The sequence below is a fragment of the Cyprinodon tularosa genome, unplaced genomic scaffold, assembly GCF_016077235.1.
Source record: "Cyprinodon tularosa strain WSP-4 unplaced genomic scaffold, ASM1607723v1 ctg189, whole genome shotgun sequence".
In the NCBI taxonomy this organism is placed as follows: Eukaryota; Metazoa; Chordata; class Actinopteri; order Cyprinodontiformes; family Cyprinodontidae; genus Cyprinodon; species Cyprinodon tularosa.
In genome coordinates, this window is record NW_024038669.1 from 2110610 (window position 1) to 2128680 (window position 18071).

The 18071-nt window shown below is 42.7% G+C and overlaps 1 protein-coding gene across 5 annotated transcripts in view; it reads right to left on the reverse strand.

The window, feature by feature from the left end:
- Positions 1-18071, reverse strand: part of slc39a10 (solute carrier family 39 member 10) — a 54148-nt gene that overhangs the window by 3275 nt on the left and 32802 nt on the right. For all 5 annotated transcript variants that reach the window (XM_038282922.1, XM_038282921.1, XM_038282919.1 and 2 more), the window contains 5 exons: positions 8791-8966; positions 5249-5413; positions 5034-5142; positions 4657-4956; positions 3050-3130 (listed from right to left, as the gene is read on the reverse strand). In XM_038282922.1, coding sequence (XP_038138850.1) covers positions 3050-3130; positions 4657-4956; positions 5034-5142; positions 5249-5413; positions 8791-8966 — 831 coding nt within the window. The remainder of the gene's footprint in view (positions 1-3049; positions 3131-4656; positions 4957-5033; positions 5143-5248; positions 5414-8790; positions 8967-18071) is intronic.

The following is an 18071-nucleotide window of genomic DNA, read 5'->3' on the forward strand; positions in this document are numbered from 1 at the left end:
GTCTCCCAGCCAACGCCTTGATCTGCTTCTTTGATTGGCTCTCAAGCTGAAAGTTCATATTTTCAGCTTCTGTCGCTCTGGATGTGCGGCGCCTGACGCTGGAGGACTCTGCAGCAGTCAATCCGTGGCGCTGGATTTTCAAACACTTCCACTATAGACTCTACATGTAATCTGGACGCTGCTGACGGTCCAAACATGTCTGAATGCAGCTGAATATCACAGCGGTGGGTTACAGGTGGTTCCATCCACACAGCTACAGCTCTCTGACGTTCCTCCAACTTTTTCTGCCTGGATCAATCACTACCTGATGCACTCAGACATGAGTTTAAACGTAATACTTGAGCTACAGATGACATCAGAAAGTTCTACTTAAAGCACAGCAGAAATCCAGATTTCTTTCTTTCTTAGCAGCTGTGTGCCACGGCATATTTTAAGGATTACTTTAATGCTTTCACGTAGATTTGGATCCGTCCTTCTGTCAGCTGCTCTCCAAGAACTGCGGCTCTGTCTGCTCTCTGATATTCTGTATGATTAGAAATGCACGCCTCAGCCTTCCACCCTCTTCAATCATCGGCGGGCCAAAAGCGAATGGGCCCAGTCTCAGAGGAAACGCCCTGGATTTGGAGAAGGAGAGCTGAATGCTGAGAAGGGGAGGGTGGCCTACATTTACTGCGCGGCGTAACAAGCGGCCTCTTTTTCCTCGCTAATTACCACAATGAATACATTACCGCTTCGCTCTCATCCATCAATCAGTGGCGGGAGGAAGAGGACCAGTCTGCAGACTCCTCTCTTCAACTTTCAGCCGCGCTTCCTGCCTCAGACACGCCTGCTGCCGCCTCATCTACCGCAATTAACACACCCATCACTGCCAATTAGTCTCTCTCTGGGGGGCTGAAGAACCCTCATCATTATAATCATCTTTTCCCATCCAGATGCGGGTCGGGGGACAGATTCTGCGCTGCAGACGAGCCGAGGGGGGCACTCAAACCGCTCCGTCTGATGAGCACGACGGCGAAATCAAAGGGAAATTAGACGGAGACAAAGAGGGAGCGTCTTCTGCTGCAGGATGGGCTGAAGCTCAGAGCTGCAGCCATACATCTGGAAACTGAAGTTAAACTGAGTGAAAGTGCTTCTTCACTGCAGACAGAGGAAATTCAGAGGCACCACTGATCTGCTGAATAGAAAATGTTTTAGGAAAACATGTTTCTTCTGCTTTCAGCTCAAATTTTCTCTCTGCTCAGTTAAAAATTAAAAGATGATGATGATCAACGACAGGAGGAGAAACTAGACAATCCCAGACTTTGGCCGTTTCTCAATATGCCCTAGTACTGCTCCGGTTCACGAGAACAGCAGACCGAGAACGCACAAAGTCACAGGATGTTGTTCTCACTCCTTCCTCTTTACCCAGCATGCATCAGAGCAGACTTATCCGCTCTCCAAGACTGACAGCTGTCCCAGCATGCACTGCGGCAGCAGCAGCTTCCAGGTTAGCGCTCACAGAGCTCAGAGTATTAAGTTAAAAGTTCTCTTTTCTGTTGCTGCTGTTCAATAAAAGTACTTTTTAAGATCATTTGAGATGAGAACATTATATGTCTAAGCTTCACCTTATGGCCCGTTTACTGATTTAGTGCTTACTAGGGGTGGAACGGTTCACAATCTCTACGGTTCGGTAGAATTCAATTCTGCTCTGGAGTGTAATCGCATGAACCGAACGAAACACACGCGAACCGAACCGAGACAGTCGAACCGAACGGTTCGGGCGGTTTTCATAAACCGTTCCATCCCTAGTGCTTAATAAAAAAAAAAATTCCGAAGTTGAGAGGACGGTGGCAGCTTAAAGCAAGTTAAATTCAAGACTTTTTAAGACTTTTTAATGCCACTTGAAATAAACATTTAAGACCAAATTCACAAGAAAAACCCGCTTGAGACAACTTAACCCAAAGGTTTATTTTAACATAAACCACTGCACTAATGTTTCAAATTTTGAAAAGCTTCCCATACAGGAAGAAAGCTAAAAACACACAAATGACAGATATATTTTAACAATTATTTAACTGAATTCACAAGCTTTGTTTTAGCAGGGAACAAAACAAATCAGTTTTAAAGCCACAACATAACCAGTGCCAAGTCTTTTTAGCAGCTATTTTTCTTTGTATCGTTTTCTATGTTGGATTTGGTGATAAATGGAGGCGTTGCAGAGACAAGGGTGGAACTAAACTGAGAAATACCGGCTGTTTCTCGGTTTTGACGCTTTGTGTTTCGTGCTTCGCATGTGCGACTCCACTGCCTTAATTCCCATCGTTCCGAGCTTGAATGACTTCTTGCACAAAATCCACTGAGCCTCATGTACTTTCCCTGGTTTTAGTCATGGAGAAAACTCTTGGCTGGAGACAATTTTGGTTACATTTATACTTGCTCATATTTTCCAGACAAAAAGTTAATGGTGCATCTCCCAAATGTCCCGGCCACAACAACGCTTTTATTGGTTCCACTATCGGGATGAAACCAATAATGGAGAGCTGTTATTTTTTTTTATATATATATTTAAAAAAAAGAAGAATTTTAATGGTTTATTTAGATTAAAAAAATAAATCATAATAAAAATAATCCTATTTATGATGTTTTAAAAATTAAGACCTACGAAAGACTGATTTAAGACATTTTAATACCAATTAAGGCCTTAGTTTTATTTTGAAGAATTCAATGCCTTTTAAGACTTTTTAAGGACCCTGAGACAGACAGAGAGACGGACTGAATTAAAACTGATCATCCTGAATCCAACAGTTCCTCTGGGAGGAGCTGCTGGATGCAGATGAGTGCTCTGACAGCTGCACCACAACGCTCCATCCATCATCCTCCCCGACTGATACAGTGACTGACAGACACCAGCCGACCATTTTTTTTTTGTTGGGGGGGGGGGGGGGGGGGGGGGGGATGCTTTTTTTCTGTAATGAGAACATCAGATTTGCATATAGAACTAGGATACGGGAACGGACGGGCAGGTGGAGAGAACTGCTGATGACATGATGTCCGTTATCAGAGTACTTACCGAGTTCATGAGGAAGTTCGTGGCAGAAAACAGCCACGGATGTACTGATGCCTCCTGTGATGTTGGCGCTGAACGCGGCACCTAAGGAGATTCACACAGAGACACGGATTCAGCTCTGAGAGACTCAGATAAAAGGAAAAAAAACTGTTTAAGTCAATCTTCATATTAATAATAACAAAACCAACAGACATGTTCAGAAGGAAATCACTAAAAACCAAGAAATTTAAGTATCTGTCTTTTTTCCAGCGTATTTTGTTATCGTCATTACACTGTCACACGTACAGAGCAACAAAATGAACTCTCTGCATTTAATCCATTCCCTTGGGGAGCAGTGGGGGGTTAAGGGTCTTTGCACACCTACTCAGAGTGTCTGTTAGAGTGAGTCTTGAACTCAGAACCTTCCATTTCTAGTTTTTGTTTCAGTTAAAAGCTTTAAAACCATTAGCAGGTCTAAAGATGGCCGACAGAGGCAGAGCAGCAGTAACTAGGGGGGTTTATTCTGTGGGAACCATTTGGATCCAATCACAATGATGTGGATCTTCTGAAATCTAAACTAAGCGTGATCCATCTGCTCCTGATACAGAAATAAATAACATGTGAACAGATGTTTGAGATAAAATTGGATTTCATTATCGTTTCTTAACTGAAGGGATAAGTGAAGTGGATGGTTCTCCTTTGCACAGCTCTATTCTCACATAAATGTGCAATTAAGGAGGTAAAACAGGTAAAATTCAGCATATTGGCCTGATTTAAGTGTAATTTTAAGAACTTTCAGTGTAACCAGCAGTAGTGCTGGAATTCACAGGAGAGAGCCCTGAGTACGGAGCCCAGATATCAGTCAAAGGGCTTATATGCTCATAAAAAAAGGAGTCTGGAGTCTGATACAACTGTTTTCTGTATCATGTATTTTATATATGTTTATATATATTAAGGTTTTTTATGTAACATGTCATTTTGTACTCTTGTTTTTCCATTACCTTTAATTTCTTATTTGCAAAAAAACCTTTTTAAAGAATAAAAACAGTGGTTGATTAGAAAAAAAAAACTTCTATTTTGCTGGTGAAGATTCTCAGTCATTCCAAAAAAGATAAAAAACAATCCACTGGACTTTGTTTCCAAGTCTGAAGACGACAAGAAACTATCTTAATTCAACATGTCAGGAATAGCGTCAAGTTTGACGCTTTATACAGTAAAGGAGTTCTGGTTGCGATGAACCCCAACCCCTTTACGGGGGAATGGAAGATCTCTTCTATTCAGCCATCTTTAACGACCCTCTTTCAGAGACATAGACAGGTATGGGGCATTGAAGGCTAACAAATCCATATATATCCATTGCTAATGTCTGTGACCTGAAGTAGACCATAGAGTAGGATCATTTTTAGAGACTTGGGGGAGAATAATCTGCAGTGAGCAAAGAACTGATCTACTTAGACTCAATGATGGGGAATGACTGACACTACCCCCCCCCCCCCCCCCCCCCCCCCCCCCTCTTACTAATGCATGGCTGGCTCTTGAGTTCTTGGGGCCAGAGTTTGCAGGGGAGGAACCAAGACCAGTAAAGCGGTTTGATGAGGTGGAAGTACAGCCGTCTGATTGCAGCTCCTCACCTATAGCGAGGCCGTCGCTGAAGTTGTGCATGCCGTCTCCCATGATGACCATCCAGGCGATGCTGGCGATCCCAGCATCCTTCATCTCCTGGTCCGAGTGGCAGTTCCCTCCGTGGGAGTGTCCGTGACCGTGGGAGTGTCTGTGCTTCCTGGTTTTCTGGGCGGGGTCCCTGGTGGGAGACTGGGGCTCCTTTGTAGGAGCCAGCGGGGTCTTTGTGGTGGGGGAGTCGGGGGTCTGGAGCTCTGTCAGCTGGGTGTCGTTGTGAGTGTTGTCGCAGGAGATAGTTGAGTTCTCCGGGTCTGATCAGAGAAGAAGAGTTTAGGGGGACGACCGTGGAGCAGATGGAAGGACCTGAACCACTAAAGAACCTGCTCACCGTCATTCAGAGGCTTCAGGGTCAACCACTCTGCGTCTGAACGGCGGTTTAGCGTGTGATCCGACAGCTTCCTGCCGATCTTCCTCTCCTCGTTGTTCTTCTGCAGTTCCTGTGAGGAGCGATGATCCACAGACATTCATCAGATCTTCATGAACAGAAACACCAAACCAAGCGTTTCCTGCCAGACTGATCCGTCTGTAGCGCCTTCGACTCACCCTCTGGTCTTTGAAGTGTTTGAACATGCCGATGCAATGCTCGATGATGAAGAGGAGGTAGATGCCAGCCAGTGCAGTGAGACCCTTCCACACGCCATCAAAGGCGGTGACCATATCAGTGGTATCGCTGTCTCCATGCTGGCTGTGGTCGTGTTGTCCCTGAGCCTGCAGAGGACGACATTAAAGACTTTAAAGTGTCTGCTCCATGATTTTTCATCAAATAAAAAAATGCCCGCGAGTAAAATAAACATACTCCCATGTATGTTAAACTACTTCTGCGCATGGTTTATCTACCACCGTACAACAAAATCACACATGCACCAGAAACTGCTGCTCCGAGAGGAGAAAATCGCTCTCCGCGGAAACCCTGGATCATTTCCGCATGTTTTGCTGCTTTGAATTTAATCATCTCGCGCATGCTCTCTACGATCTCCAAGGGACTCAGAGCGGAGCGAAGGGAGCCACAGCGGAGGCTGTAGGCTTTGCTTTGTGCAGGCGGTCTGGAGCGCAGCGGGGTGGAGCGCTGACGGAGTATGTGGGATTTCGGGGTTAGCATGACATGTTGGTCGTGTTGCTGTTAGCTTAAACAAAACGTGTTGCACAATGCTTGCACACTGTAGCACTTTTATCCACCACTTTCTTTCCGCCGTCATCGTAGGTCACTCTAAATGCAAAGTGGTCCCATACAGCAGACCTATAAAGTGCTGCTGGCGCGTCTTCCAACTCCTGTTCTTTCCCACTCGCCATACCCACACAATTCTCCACAACAACTGATTATTTTCTGCTACACCCGGCTACGCTGCTTCGCTTCTTCTTCTTGTTTACTACTGGTGGTTGGCTTTGGTCGCAGTACCGCCACCTTCTGCTCTGGAGTGTACACGCTTCGCCTATGAGAAAAAGGAGCAGCACATGAACCGAACGCAACACACACGAACCGAGACAGTCGAACCGAATGGTTCGGACGATTTTCATAAACCATTCCATCCCTAATGTATATATATGATATATATATATACATATACATATATATATATATATACATATGTATATATATATATATACATATACATATATATACATATATATATATATACATATACATATATATATACATATACATAAGTGTATATATATATATATATATATATATATATATATATATATATATATATATATATACACTGGTTTCCCAAACCCATATAAAAAACTGCAAAATCCTTCGTCAACTTTATCTTCCACAGGCTGCAGCCATGTCCCGAATTCCTTGTTTTACAGCCGATTTTGTCGAAATTAGCATTTTTTCTCTGCCTCGAGCTTCTTTTCCGAACACACGGCTTTACCATCAACCGGAACCAGTTATATCCGATATATCTGAGGAATTGTTTTAATAAATGGATTTTGTTTTTAAATAAAGCATTTTAAATGCCACAATAATCACATTTAATTAATTTTAATACCAATTAAGGCCTTAATTTGAAAAAAAAATCTATTTTAATGACTTTTAATGATTTTTAGTGACCCGCGGAAACCCTGTGTTTTGACAGGTTGGGCAGAGACAAACTTCCTCTATAAGCCTCCTCCTGATTGGACCTGACACCACTTTCCTGATCACGTCTTCAAGGCCCAATGAGGAGGAGGCTTAGAGAAGACATTTCTCTCTGCCCAACCTGTCAGAGCACCTTTTCCTTCACGTAAGGAGAAAATACAGGTGCTGGTCATAAAATTAGAATATCATGAAAAAGTAGATTGATTTCAGTAATTCCATTTAAAAAGTGAAACTTGTATATTATATTCATACATTACATACAAACTCATATATTTCAGATGTTTATTTTGTTTAATTTTGATGATTACAAATGACAACAAATGAAAATCTCAAATTCATCATATCAGAAAATTAGAATATTGTGAAAAGGTTCAAAATTGATGGCCCCTGGTGCCACACTCTAATCAGCTAATTAACTCAAACCACCTGCAAAAGCCTTTAAATGGTCTTTCAGTCTAGTTCTATAGGCTACACAATCATGGGGAAGACTGCTGACTTGACAGTTGTCCAAAAGACGACCATCGACACCTTGCACAAGGAGGGCAAGACACAAAAGGTCATCGCTAAAGAGGCTGGCTGTTCACAGAGCTCAGTGTCCAAGCACATTAATAGAGAGGCGAAGGGAAGGAAAAGATGTGGTCGAAAAAAGTGTACAAGCAAGAGAGATAACCGCACCCTGGAGAGGATTGTGAAACAAAACCCATTCAAAAATGTGGGGGAGATTCACAAAGAGTGGACTGCAGCTGGAGTGAGTGCTTCAAGAACCACCACACACAGACGTATGAAAGACATGAGTTTCTGCTGTCGCATTCCTTGTGTCAAGCCACTCTTGAACCACAGACAGCGTCAGAAGCGTCTTGCCTGGGCTAAAGAGAAACAGGACTGGACTGCTGGTGAGTGGTCCAAAGTCATGTTCTCTGATGAAAGTAAATTTTGCATTTCCTTTGGAAATCAAGGTCCCAGAGTCTGGAGGAAAAGAAGAGAGGCACTTCATCCACGTTGCTTGAAGTCCAGTGTAAAGTTTCCACAGTCAGTGATGGTTTGGGGTGCCATGTCATCTGCTGGTGTTGGTCCATTGTGTTTTCTGAGGTCCAGGGTCAACGCAGCCACATACCAGGAAGTTTTAGAGCACTTCATGCTTCCTGCAGCTGACCAACTTTTTGGAGATGCAGATTTCATTTTCCAACAGGACTTGGCACCTGCACACAGTGCCAAAGCTACCAGTACCTGGTTGAAGGACCATGGTATCCCTGTTCTTAATTGGCCAGCAAACTCTCCTGACCTTAACCCCATAGAAAATCTATGGGGTATTGTGAAGAAGAAGATGCAATACACCAGACCCAACAATTCAGAAGAGCTAAAAGCCACTATTAGAGCAACCTGGGCTATCATAACACCTGAGCAGTGCCACAGACTGATCGACTCCATGCCACGCCGCATTGCTGCAGTAATACAGGCCAAAGGAGGCCCAACTAAATACTGAGTGCTGTACATGCTCATACTTTTCATGTTCATACTTTTCAGTTGGCCAACATTTCTATAAATCCTTTGTTTTTATTGGTCTTCAGTAATATTCTAATTTTCTGATATGATGAATTTGAGATTTTCATTTGTTGTCATTTGTAATCATCAAAATTAAACAAAATAAACATCTGAAATATATGAGTTTGTATGTAATGTATGAATATAATATACAAGTTTCACTTTTTAAATGGAATTACTGAAATCAATCTACTTTTTCATGATATTCTAATTTTATGACCAGCACCTGTAAGTCTGATGACAGAGACGCTTGAGTGTGACCGCTGGTTAGAAAATTGTACCGCGGTACCAACTGCGCCTGAAGAGCGATTTTCTCCTCTCGGAGAGGCAGTTTCTCGCACATGTGTGATTTTGTTGTGCGTGGGTACATGAGTGAGACACTTGTTAATAACTTTTAGTCCATCTTTTAACTAATTTTTGGATTGGATTCTGATTGGGGGTGAATGGGACTCACGTGAGGCAGCAGGTGAAGTAGAGCGTCTCCGCTGAGCGTGCCCACGGCCAGCGCCACCAGGAAGGTGAGCAGGAACTTGAAGCAGGACTGTTTGAGGATGGGAACCAGAATCACCCCGAGAAGAGAGAGCAGGCTGATGATGGTGATGGAGACGAAGCCCCAGAGCCAGACCCAGACTGTACAGAAAAGGGAGAGGCAACGAAAGTGATGAAGGCGAAGAGAAAATCTAGACTAGAACATAAGGATGCAGGAAGGATCAAACATGGATGCTGAGTTGGAACATATAATATCCAGGGAGGAGTTCTGATTTCATACATAATAACTGTGGTGACCCAGGAGCTCAGGTCAGAGAATAGAGAAAGGGTGGACACAGACCAGGGGTTCCCTTTCTTTATTCTGCCCTGCAGGGTCACACCTGGTTTGGGATTGAACCTCCAGCTGCATGTTTCTCATCCCTCAGCAGCCTGCTGAGGGAATCCAATTATTTTTTTCCCATGTAAGAAGACCTTTCTTCCATGTGTCCTTGTGATGACATGTGACGCCTAAAGGAAAAAACGCAATCTGACATTTCTGCAGCGTTAACCTCATTTTTCATTCAAGGCTGCAGTCATGAGACGTGAAACAGAAACGAAGAAGTGGAAAAGGTGCGCGATCATTTAAAGTGTCAGCCTGCCTGTCGGCCGCCTCCACGCACAGCGAGTTGGCGGAGAAAAGTTTGTGATTCTCCCGTCAGAGATGACCGAAGGTTTAATGTAGGATGAAATTCAATGTCAGAGCAGGGCGGGGCTGGTTGCTGCGGAGACGCTCACTGTCAGCTGAGGAGCTACAGAACCAGCAAGAAGCTCTGGGACACTACCCGCCCTGATCAACTTGAGTTTTTATGTTCTCTTTGCATTCTGATGCTTTCTGTGTGGCAGACGGTTGCAAACATGCTGCAAATACCGAAATGTTCAGTAAATATTAAAGGCACTGCAAAGAGAAAAGTAAGTTAAAGGGATAGTTCGGGATTTTTGACATGAATCTGTATGGCATCCCCATCACCAGTGTCATGCAATCACACTGACTTACCCCTGGCAGCATCCTGTGAGCAGAGTTGTCGTCCAGCTTTGGTCAAGCCGAAAGTAGTCCGGCAGGTTTGCTAGACCCAGCGAAATAAAACGTTTCTCTTCCCAAAACATTATGTGTTCAAAAGAGTGCTATTTTTGCATCCCAAAAACATTGTAGTGGAAAAAGTCACACGTCGTTATCACTTGGTCCTATTTTCTCTCTGTTCGTATCAGTGCGCGCCGTCATTCTGACAGCGAGCTCAACTTTTCCAGCTCATTTCAGTGCTAACTTAGCAGCTGTGTTTACAAGCAACGCCACCGAGCTAGCTTTAGAGCTAACTTGAAACAAGTGCACCATGATTTGTCGGCCACCCTGGATATCGCAGCTCCAGCTGTGGCTCCTGCGGCTCCGGCTTCAGCTTCCATCACTTCTCTGTCCACCCTCTCTCTTTCTGCCCGATCTAACTCCATTTGTCGAAGTTCATCGTCAGTGTACTCGGGTTCATAAAGATATCCCTTTGGCTCTAAGTGGAAGTCGATGTTTTCCTCGTCGCTCTCGTAGTCAGACATCTTCCCCAGTAGTAAACAATCGCGAATCAAACAGGTAGGCCCTAGCTGTCAGGTCATGGTGTCGCGCGGAACCAATAATGGTGAGCCATTATTTTTCTTTTTTATGAAAAAAAATAAAAATTTTGTCAATTTTTACGTTATTTAGATTACAAAAATAAATCGTAATAAAAATAATCCTATTTAGGATGTTTTAAAAATTAAGACCTAAGAAAGACTGATTTAAGACATTTTAATACCAATTAAGGCCTTAGTTTTATTTTGAAGAATTTAATGCCTTTTAAGACTTTTTAAGGAGCCCTGGTATTCCCAGGAAAGATCACAAAGCTGATCACAAAGTTAAGAGTGAGGGAAAAAGTGTGATTGCAGAACTTCTGGATAAATTAGAGGAGAGATAGATTTAAAGGACTAGTACACCCAAAACATGATTAGCCTCACCCCCATGCTGAACAACACTCTGGAGTACTTTTTTGATATCTCAAATGCATCTGGAGATCTGGGAGGCTTCTTGCTGTCTGCTGACATTCAAATAATGGAGGTCTATGGCGCCCGAGGCAGAAAGGTCCATAAAAGTCCACAAAAAACGTGTCAATATTCCTCCATACTGCTCGTCCAATGTATTCCAAGTGTCCTGAGTGGGTAGCGTCCATAATTTACTCGAAACGAAGTCATTTAGAATGTTTTTAGAGCATAAACAGTGGAGATGTTGCAGCAGGCATCCCTCATGACTGAGGGCCCTGGTCTGTGTGGTAATGATTGGGTTTTTCAACAGGACAATGCTGCAGCTCACATTGCCCGCCTGACAAAGGAGTTTTTCCAAGAGAATAACATCTCTCTTTTGGACCATCCTGCATGTTCCCCGGATCTAAACCCAATTGAGAACATTTGGAGATGGATGGCAAGGGAAGTTTACATAAATGGACATCAGTTCCAGACAGTGGATGCCCTTCATAAAGCCATCTTCAACACTTGGAGCAAACGTTCCCACTAGCCTCCTGGAAACACTTTTTTTTTTTTTTGAGCTATGGTCTTAAACTTTTGATCAGCTGAAACAAATCATGTTTGAGTGTAAATGTAGTTTTTAATTAATTCCCCGCTCAAAAGTTTTTGTCTCTTTCTTCTTTTAACATTGTGAAGCTCTACTTAGAACCTTGTTTAGATCCAATAGTGCAAAATGATTCTTGCAATTTTTTGACTGGTCTTAAGATTTTGATCAGGAGTGTATTTAGGGCAGGGGTCACCAGCCTTTTTAAGGCTGAGGGCTACTTCATGGCTACCGAGTCATAGGAAGGGCTACCAATACTGACCTATGAACTGGAAGGATCAGTGTTCACCTACAGTAAATCTCATCCAGAAAAACTCATTTTTATTCTTATTTTATTCATTTCTAATTTTCTTTTTAATATTGTCATTTTGAAACCACTGATATGATGAAATAGTTAACATGATGAAATAATACATAAATGATTAAAAAGAAGAGCAACAGAATAAAAAACAAAATTAAACTTAACCCACTGAGTGAGTTCTTCTGTTTTCAGAGGACGAAGAGCGCACCCCATGTGGTCCTTGAGGGCCCCTTGGTGCCCGCGGGCACCGCGTTGGTGACGTCTGATTTAGGGTCACATAGTCCTTTTTTTATAGTGGGCTAATATACTTAGAGCCCGTGTTGCCACATGCGACTCTTATAAGACTTACGTTTTTGTGGCTCCAGACAGATTTGTTCTTTTTGGTCCAAAATGGCTCTTTGAGCAGTTTGGGTTGCCGACCCCTGACATAGAGCGTCGCAGGAGACCGCATTTAAATATCGAGGCATAGTTAGGAGGGCCAAACATCACACATAACCTTCGCACTTTTATTTCACTGTTGTCTTCCTGTTTTCATGGTGCCTTACAGAGAAGCTTTTACAGCTCACTGCTTTCCTATTTGTCGCCATCAGAGCGAGCAGCCCTGAGAGGCAACTGTATATCAGCCAGACAGTCCATCACCGGAGTTCCCTCACACTCATGCAGCTCATTACCTTGATGCAGGTGTGGTTCTGAGGTGTGCAGAGGGGCTGCAGCAGAGCGATGGAGGCTGGTGATAAAGGAACAAAAGAGAAGAAATGGAGAGCGACTGGTCTGCGGCGTCTCTCCAATTACACGTCTCCTGTGAGCCATGGCTCAGAGAAATGGCCCACAGTGTCGCTTAGGCCCTCCTAATTGGCTCAGCAAAGAGAGGGGGAGTGAGAGCCAGAGAAGGACCGGTACATTTTCTGAGCTCCCCCGTGAAGGCCAGCAGGAGGTAGATGATAGGCAGCTCTGCAGCGTTTCCTCATGTCTACGCTCCAATCTTGGCGCGCCATTTCTGAGAGTCTAACTCCTCTAGTTTCCCACTAATGAGGAGCCATTGCTGCCCTTTTGACTTGTTTGTGCCGTCTCTCCTGTCATTACCATTTTTATGACTATTGTGAGCGGCAGCGTGGGGCTCCTCCGGAGGGGACCCTGTTTAATAATTGAACATCCTCACAACTGAACTTAAATGTCTGCGGCTTTATTCCGCGCCAGCTGAAAAACAAAACGTTAAAGTTCAAATCGTTGAAGCTGCAATGATTATCTGTCAGCAAAAGCAGATTTTTACCACTATTTCTCATTAAATTAGGCTGAGCAGAACATTTTATGACCCCCCACCTCTCGCTAAGGTGCACAGTGTTAATGACGACTTGAATGGCTTCACAATTTCCAGGAAACTTTACAGTAAAAAGTAAAATAAAACTACTAAGCAGAATCATTATTTAAACAATGGAGTATCATCCTTAACACTGCATGTATAATAATATAAACTGATACACAATTATTAATAAAGAACTTAAATTTCTTCCATTTGCACGGCGATTACAGGTTCGGCTCTTATCTGTGTGAAATGCTTAAGGTTTTATGAGTTTTATTTCGAGAAGTCGTTACTGATTAACTGAGCAACGCTGTGATTTTTGGTTTCAAATGCAAGTAAAACTAAGAAGACTGGAGTCCTTAGAAAGTTAATCAAACTGAGACATTTTTCCTTAAGCCACATTCCTGGCTGGATTTTATTTACCAACTGTTGTAGATATCTTAACATAACAATTCTAAATACCCCATAGTTTTTATAAAGCTGTTGCTGTTAAAGTATGAGCAGTAAACCTCTAACACGTGGAAACCTAAAAGGTTTTATTGTTGCCTGTCACAGCAATGAATGGAGGGCAGCGTATCCCATCGCAACACATATCTACATGCCTAAAATACAGCTAATGTTTGACGTATCAGCGAATGATAGCTTATAACATTACATTATCATAGCTAATATGCCAACAATAACAGAACGTTTTTTTTTAATGTCATACATTTTTATATTAGCTGGTCTGTTAGCATAGCTAATGTTATACTCTCTGTTAAAGAGGGTGTAGGTACCAGACCCGCTCAATGACAACATATGGCAACTCCACTCGGACAAACTGTATGGCACCTGTTTATTAAGGATCAAATCTCTTGGAATCTCAACATATCATTACCTATATTTTCTATTATTTTACATTTCATTTGCGATCTTAAGTAGCTGAAAGTAGAAAACAATCACCGCCAGTCTTTTAAAGGAAAGTACTGCCTTCTAAGACTGAGCTCTGCTATTTAACAAGGTGACAAAAAAGTCTCAGCTTATTTTTATTCTTTTTATTAAGATCTGAGGGCAGAGGAAGAACAATGGAACATCTTAAAAATGATTTTCATAGACATCTTAGACAAAGAAAAGTTATTCTACTTGTAGAGAACAAACAGTTGTTTAGCTTAATATGGCTAACTGACCGAGCTAAAAAAGGCTAACCTGTTAGCTACAGAACAAAGCTAGCCACAGCCCTACCCAGCTCTCTCCCTTTATATCATGGTGTTGCAGTTACTTTGTTCACCATAAACAGTTTCTATTCCGTTTTGTTATTGATCAGGCAGAACTTCAGTCATTAGACACACTAACAGGCTGGTTATACTCCTGCAGCAGTGTGTCGCAGTTAGCTTTTCGCAGGTATGATGCATACATTTTTGAGTTATGCCTGATATTAAAGCGTGGTCTGCGCTTTGTTATTCCATGCCACAACGCAAAAGGGACAATCAGGTACTGGGTCTGGATAAGGTCAAGGTGGTGAAGAAGTGGGATAAATTTTTTGCGATAACGGAGGGACATGAGGGCGAAAAAGAGCGGGGATCCAGGTAAAACAAAAGGTCCCAGCATTCTCGCGCATCTCGCTCTTCTAGCTCAGTCGTTTTTTTTCACAATGGTGGTCATACAAACAAAACAAGCCTGTAAGGGACCAAAAAGGAAATATGCATAGTGTTGAGCGGATGTAGATTTGACCAATCAGAGGCCTCCTGTACCAGCAGAGTGCCTGCAGAAGGGCCGGGGCGTCTCTGTTTTCACCGCGAAACACACGCAGACGACCTGGTTTCGAAGTATAAATCAGCCTTAACGCTACAGTTGCTCCCGACTCGGCACACTGACGCTGCGTGATGTTATTATCGTTGTCTGGGCAACCACAATGTTTTACATCATGTGGCAAAATTCTGCCAATCATGGAATGGAGAGGTGAAGGGTTACCAGGGCTGCTCTATTTTGTGTGGCCGATAGAGCTCTGCTCTCCTCTGAGGAGAGATTGACATGAGCAAAAAACAAAAACAGCAGAAAAGTAAATACAAACATTTCTCCTATGCCTTCGGCTGTCTGTGAGACAGAATCCCCCCCCACCTCTAGCAAAAAAGTGTAACAAAAGCCTCTTCCCCACTGAAAATTTGTGGGTTAACTTGAGTTTTTCAAAAACTGCCCAACTTGCTATCAATCTGCATTCGACTCCCTTCAAATTGGGAAGAAATGCCGGGTCTAAGCCCCGCGCTGGCAGGCTACGTAGCCTCTGTCCCCCCGCCACTGTGTGTCTGGTGACATTATCACGCTGGTTTAGCGTTGGTGATGTCACCAGTGTGACAAAAATTAGGAAAGTAGGGCTGGCCAAAAAATTAAACCTCGATTTTCTTTTACTCATCTTGGACGATTACGTTTTTAAATCAATTTTTGTCGATCAATTGGAGTATTAAAAACTACAGGCATGTATTTTTAAAATAGATTTAATCAAAAATATATTGTGCAAAGTAATAAATATTTAACCAACAACAAACGTATGGTAAAAAAAAAAAAAGGTAAACATAAATAATCTTAGGATAAATCTTGTGCAAGTAACAGAAATGTTCAGCTAACAATAATTGTGCCCATTTTCTATCAGTAAAAAATTTACTTATATATCTATAGTACAAGTAAAAGAAAAAAGAAATATGCAATTAATTGAACAGTCAATAACGTGTAATGATTTTCTGGGAAGTAGATGGTTTGTAAGCAGCAGCTGTTGAGAGGCCAGTTCACGTCGATATAATGCAGTTAAACTCGTGTGCGGCTGAAGAAATCGACTGGACCAAAGGACTGTAGCAGTTGCAAATAACAAAGCAGAGTCCAACTTTTCACAGAGCTCTTTAGTGTTTTGTTCTATATTTTGTTAGTGCAACCTCTGCAAAGTATTCGCAACTTTGAGGGTCATAAATTGGATCACATACTTTTAGCATGAGAAGGAAGCCAGGCTTCTCTACTATGTAAATGGGACCATGTCCATCCCTATATGGGCAGCTACAGTAACGGTCATCTGCTTCCACTGCACACTACAGTTGTCGGTCAGCACCACTTTAGGAAATGAGGCAGGTTTGTGGTCTACGGGAGAGGATTAGGGCCACTGAAAAAAATAAAAGAAGTTAACTGAGATTAAAGTCAGAAGTCAGCCTTTTTTTCTCCGAATGTTGACTTTAATCTCAGAGTTCTGGATCTTAATGTAGATGGGCACCCTGAAGGAAGAAATGTGTGAGCACTCAGCTTCACTGAGGAGGCGCCCCCGATGATGCTATTTCATTAATGGAAGACCAGAGATGATTAAAAAGAGAGATAGGCCGTTTCTCAATATGCGTTCTGGTGTGCTCGTGACACGTCATCAGCATCAGCCCGAGCACTGTTCCAATTGCCGAGAACGCCAGACTGTGAATGCACCAAATCCCTGGATGTTGTTCTCGCCCCGCCCTTTTTATCGAGTATGCATCAGAGCAGACTTATCCGTTCTTGAGATTGACAGCTGTCCCAGCATGCACTGCAGCAGCAGCTTTCAATTGAGCACTTTTCTTTTGTTGTTTAATAAAAGTACGTTTTAAGATCATTTGAGGCAAGAATATTATACTTTAATGCGTCACTATATGGTCCATTTACCAATTTAATGCGTAATTATAAAAGATATTTCCAAAGTTGAGAGCACCGCGGCAACCAGCGGAGCACCAAAGCTAACGGCAGCCAGGGTTAACCGCAGCCCGTCTGCAGCAGCCCTGTCTCGGCATAGCCCTGTGTGAAGGACCGCTGGCTCTGATGCCGATTATTTTTGTTTTATTTGGCAAAATTATCACTTGATTTGTGTTTATTCGACTGTGTTAATTATTATTCCCCCACTAAATGAAAAAAGTAATAATTTATTATTTTCTAGAGGCTTTTAATAACAGGAGGTGAAATGCAGACGAGCTGAGCGTTTGGTGACGTCACAAGTACGCTTCTGTTCCAATTGGCCCAGATTTATTCTGCATGCTCCCGTTCTCAGAAAGTCCAGACTTTACTGTGTTCTTCTCAAGAACATACTTGGTGAGAACAGGAGTCCTTACTCCCGTTCTAGTGAATGGAGAAACTGCCCTAGTCTCTAAAACGGACATGGCTACGGCTTGATGCTAACATGTTTGTTAGCTGTTGGAATTCAGTCAGAATTCTGACTTATTTTCCATATCAAACTGAAATAATATTTACAAATTAGTTAGCTCTAATCCTCCTCTGTAGGTCTTTTCTTGTTGTGGTCATGTTTGTCTTCACCCATGCTACCGACGCTGCACTCCCAAAGCTCCCATTCTGTGGGGTGCCTTTGCCGGAGATGTTGAAACAAGTTAGTTGCACACTACTGTAGTTTGCTCCACATCGGCCTTGTCAAAGCCGACCCACTTCCAAATAATCAACGAAACAATGAGTCCCTTTTCTCAGTACCAACTCTTCAGATTGGGCGGCGGCTATGGCGTGAGTAAACAGTGCAGCATGCTATCGGGTGGAACGAGGGAAGAGGCGGCGGAAGCAAACGCGCAAGTAAATTATGCAGATACTTTCTAGATTTTACGATTTAGCAAAAAACCAAATGGTGAACTTTAAAAACAAGAATTAATCGAAATTAATTTCATTTATCGCCCAACCCAACAGGAAAGTAAACAATGTAGAGTAGCAATTAAGAAAGCCAGCGTGTAGTAAGTGTGCCGTATTGTTTCACTCTTCTCTCTCGAAATCCCTCTCACCAGCACGGCGCCATGTTTATTGAAAGTAAGCAGAGTTGTTTCAGGTTGTGACTGGCGTGGAGTGTTGTGTCGGTACTTTGCGCCCAATGGTGTCACATCAATTAACAGGAATCAGCTCTGGTGTTCCCACAGCATGCTGATCAGAGCAGAGGCCATTTTAATGTGAGTTGCTTGCAGAGGAATTTGACCCATCTTCTCAACATATAGGCTACTATGATCCCCTTAGAGTGATATTCTAACTTTCTGATCAAATTTAAAGACCTTATAA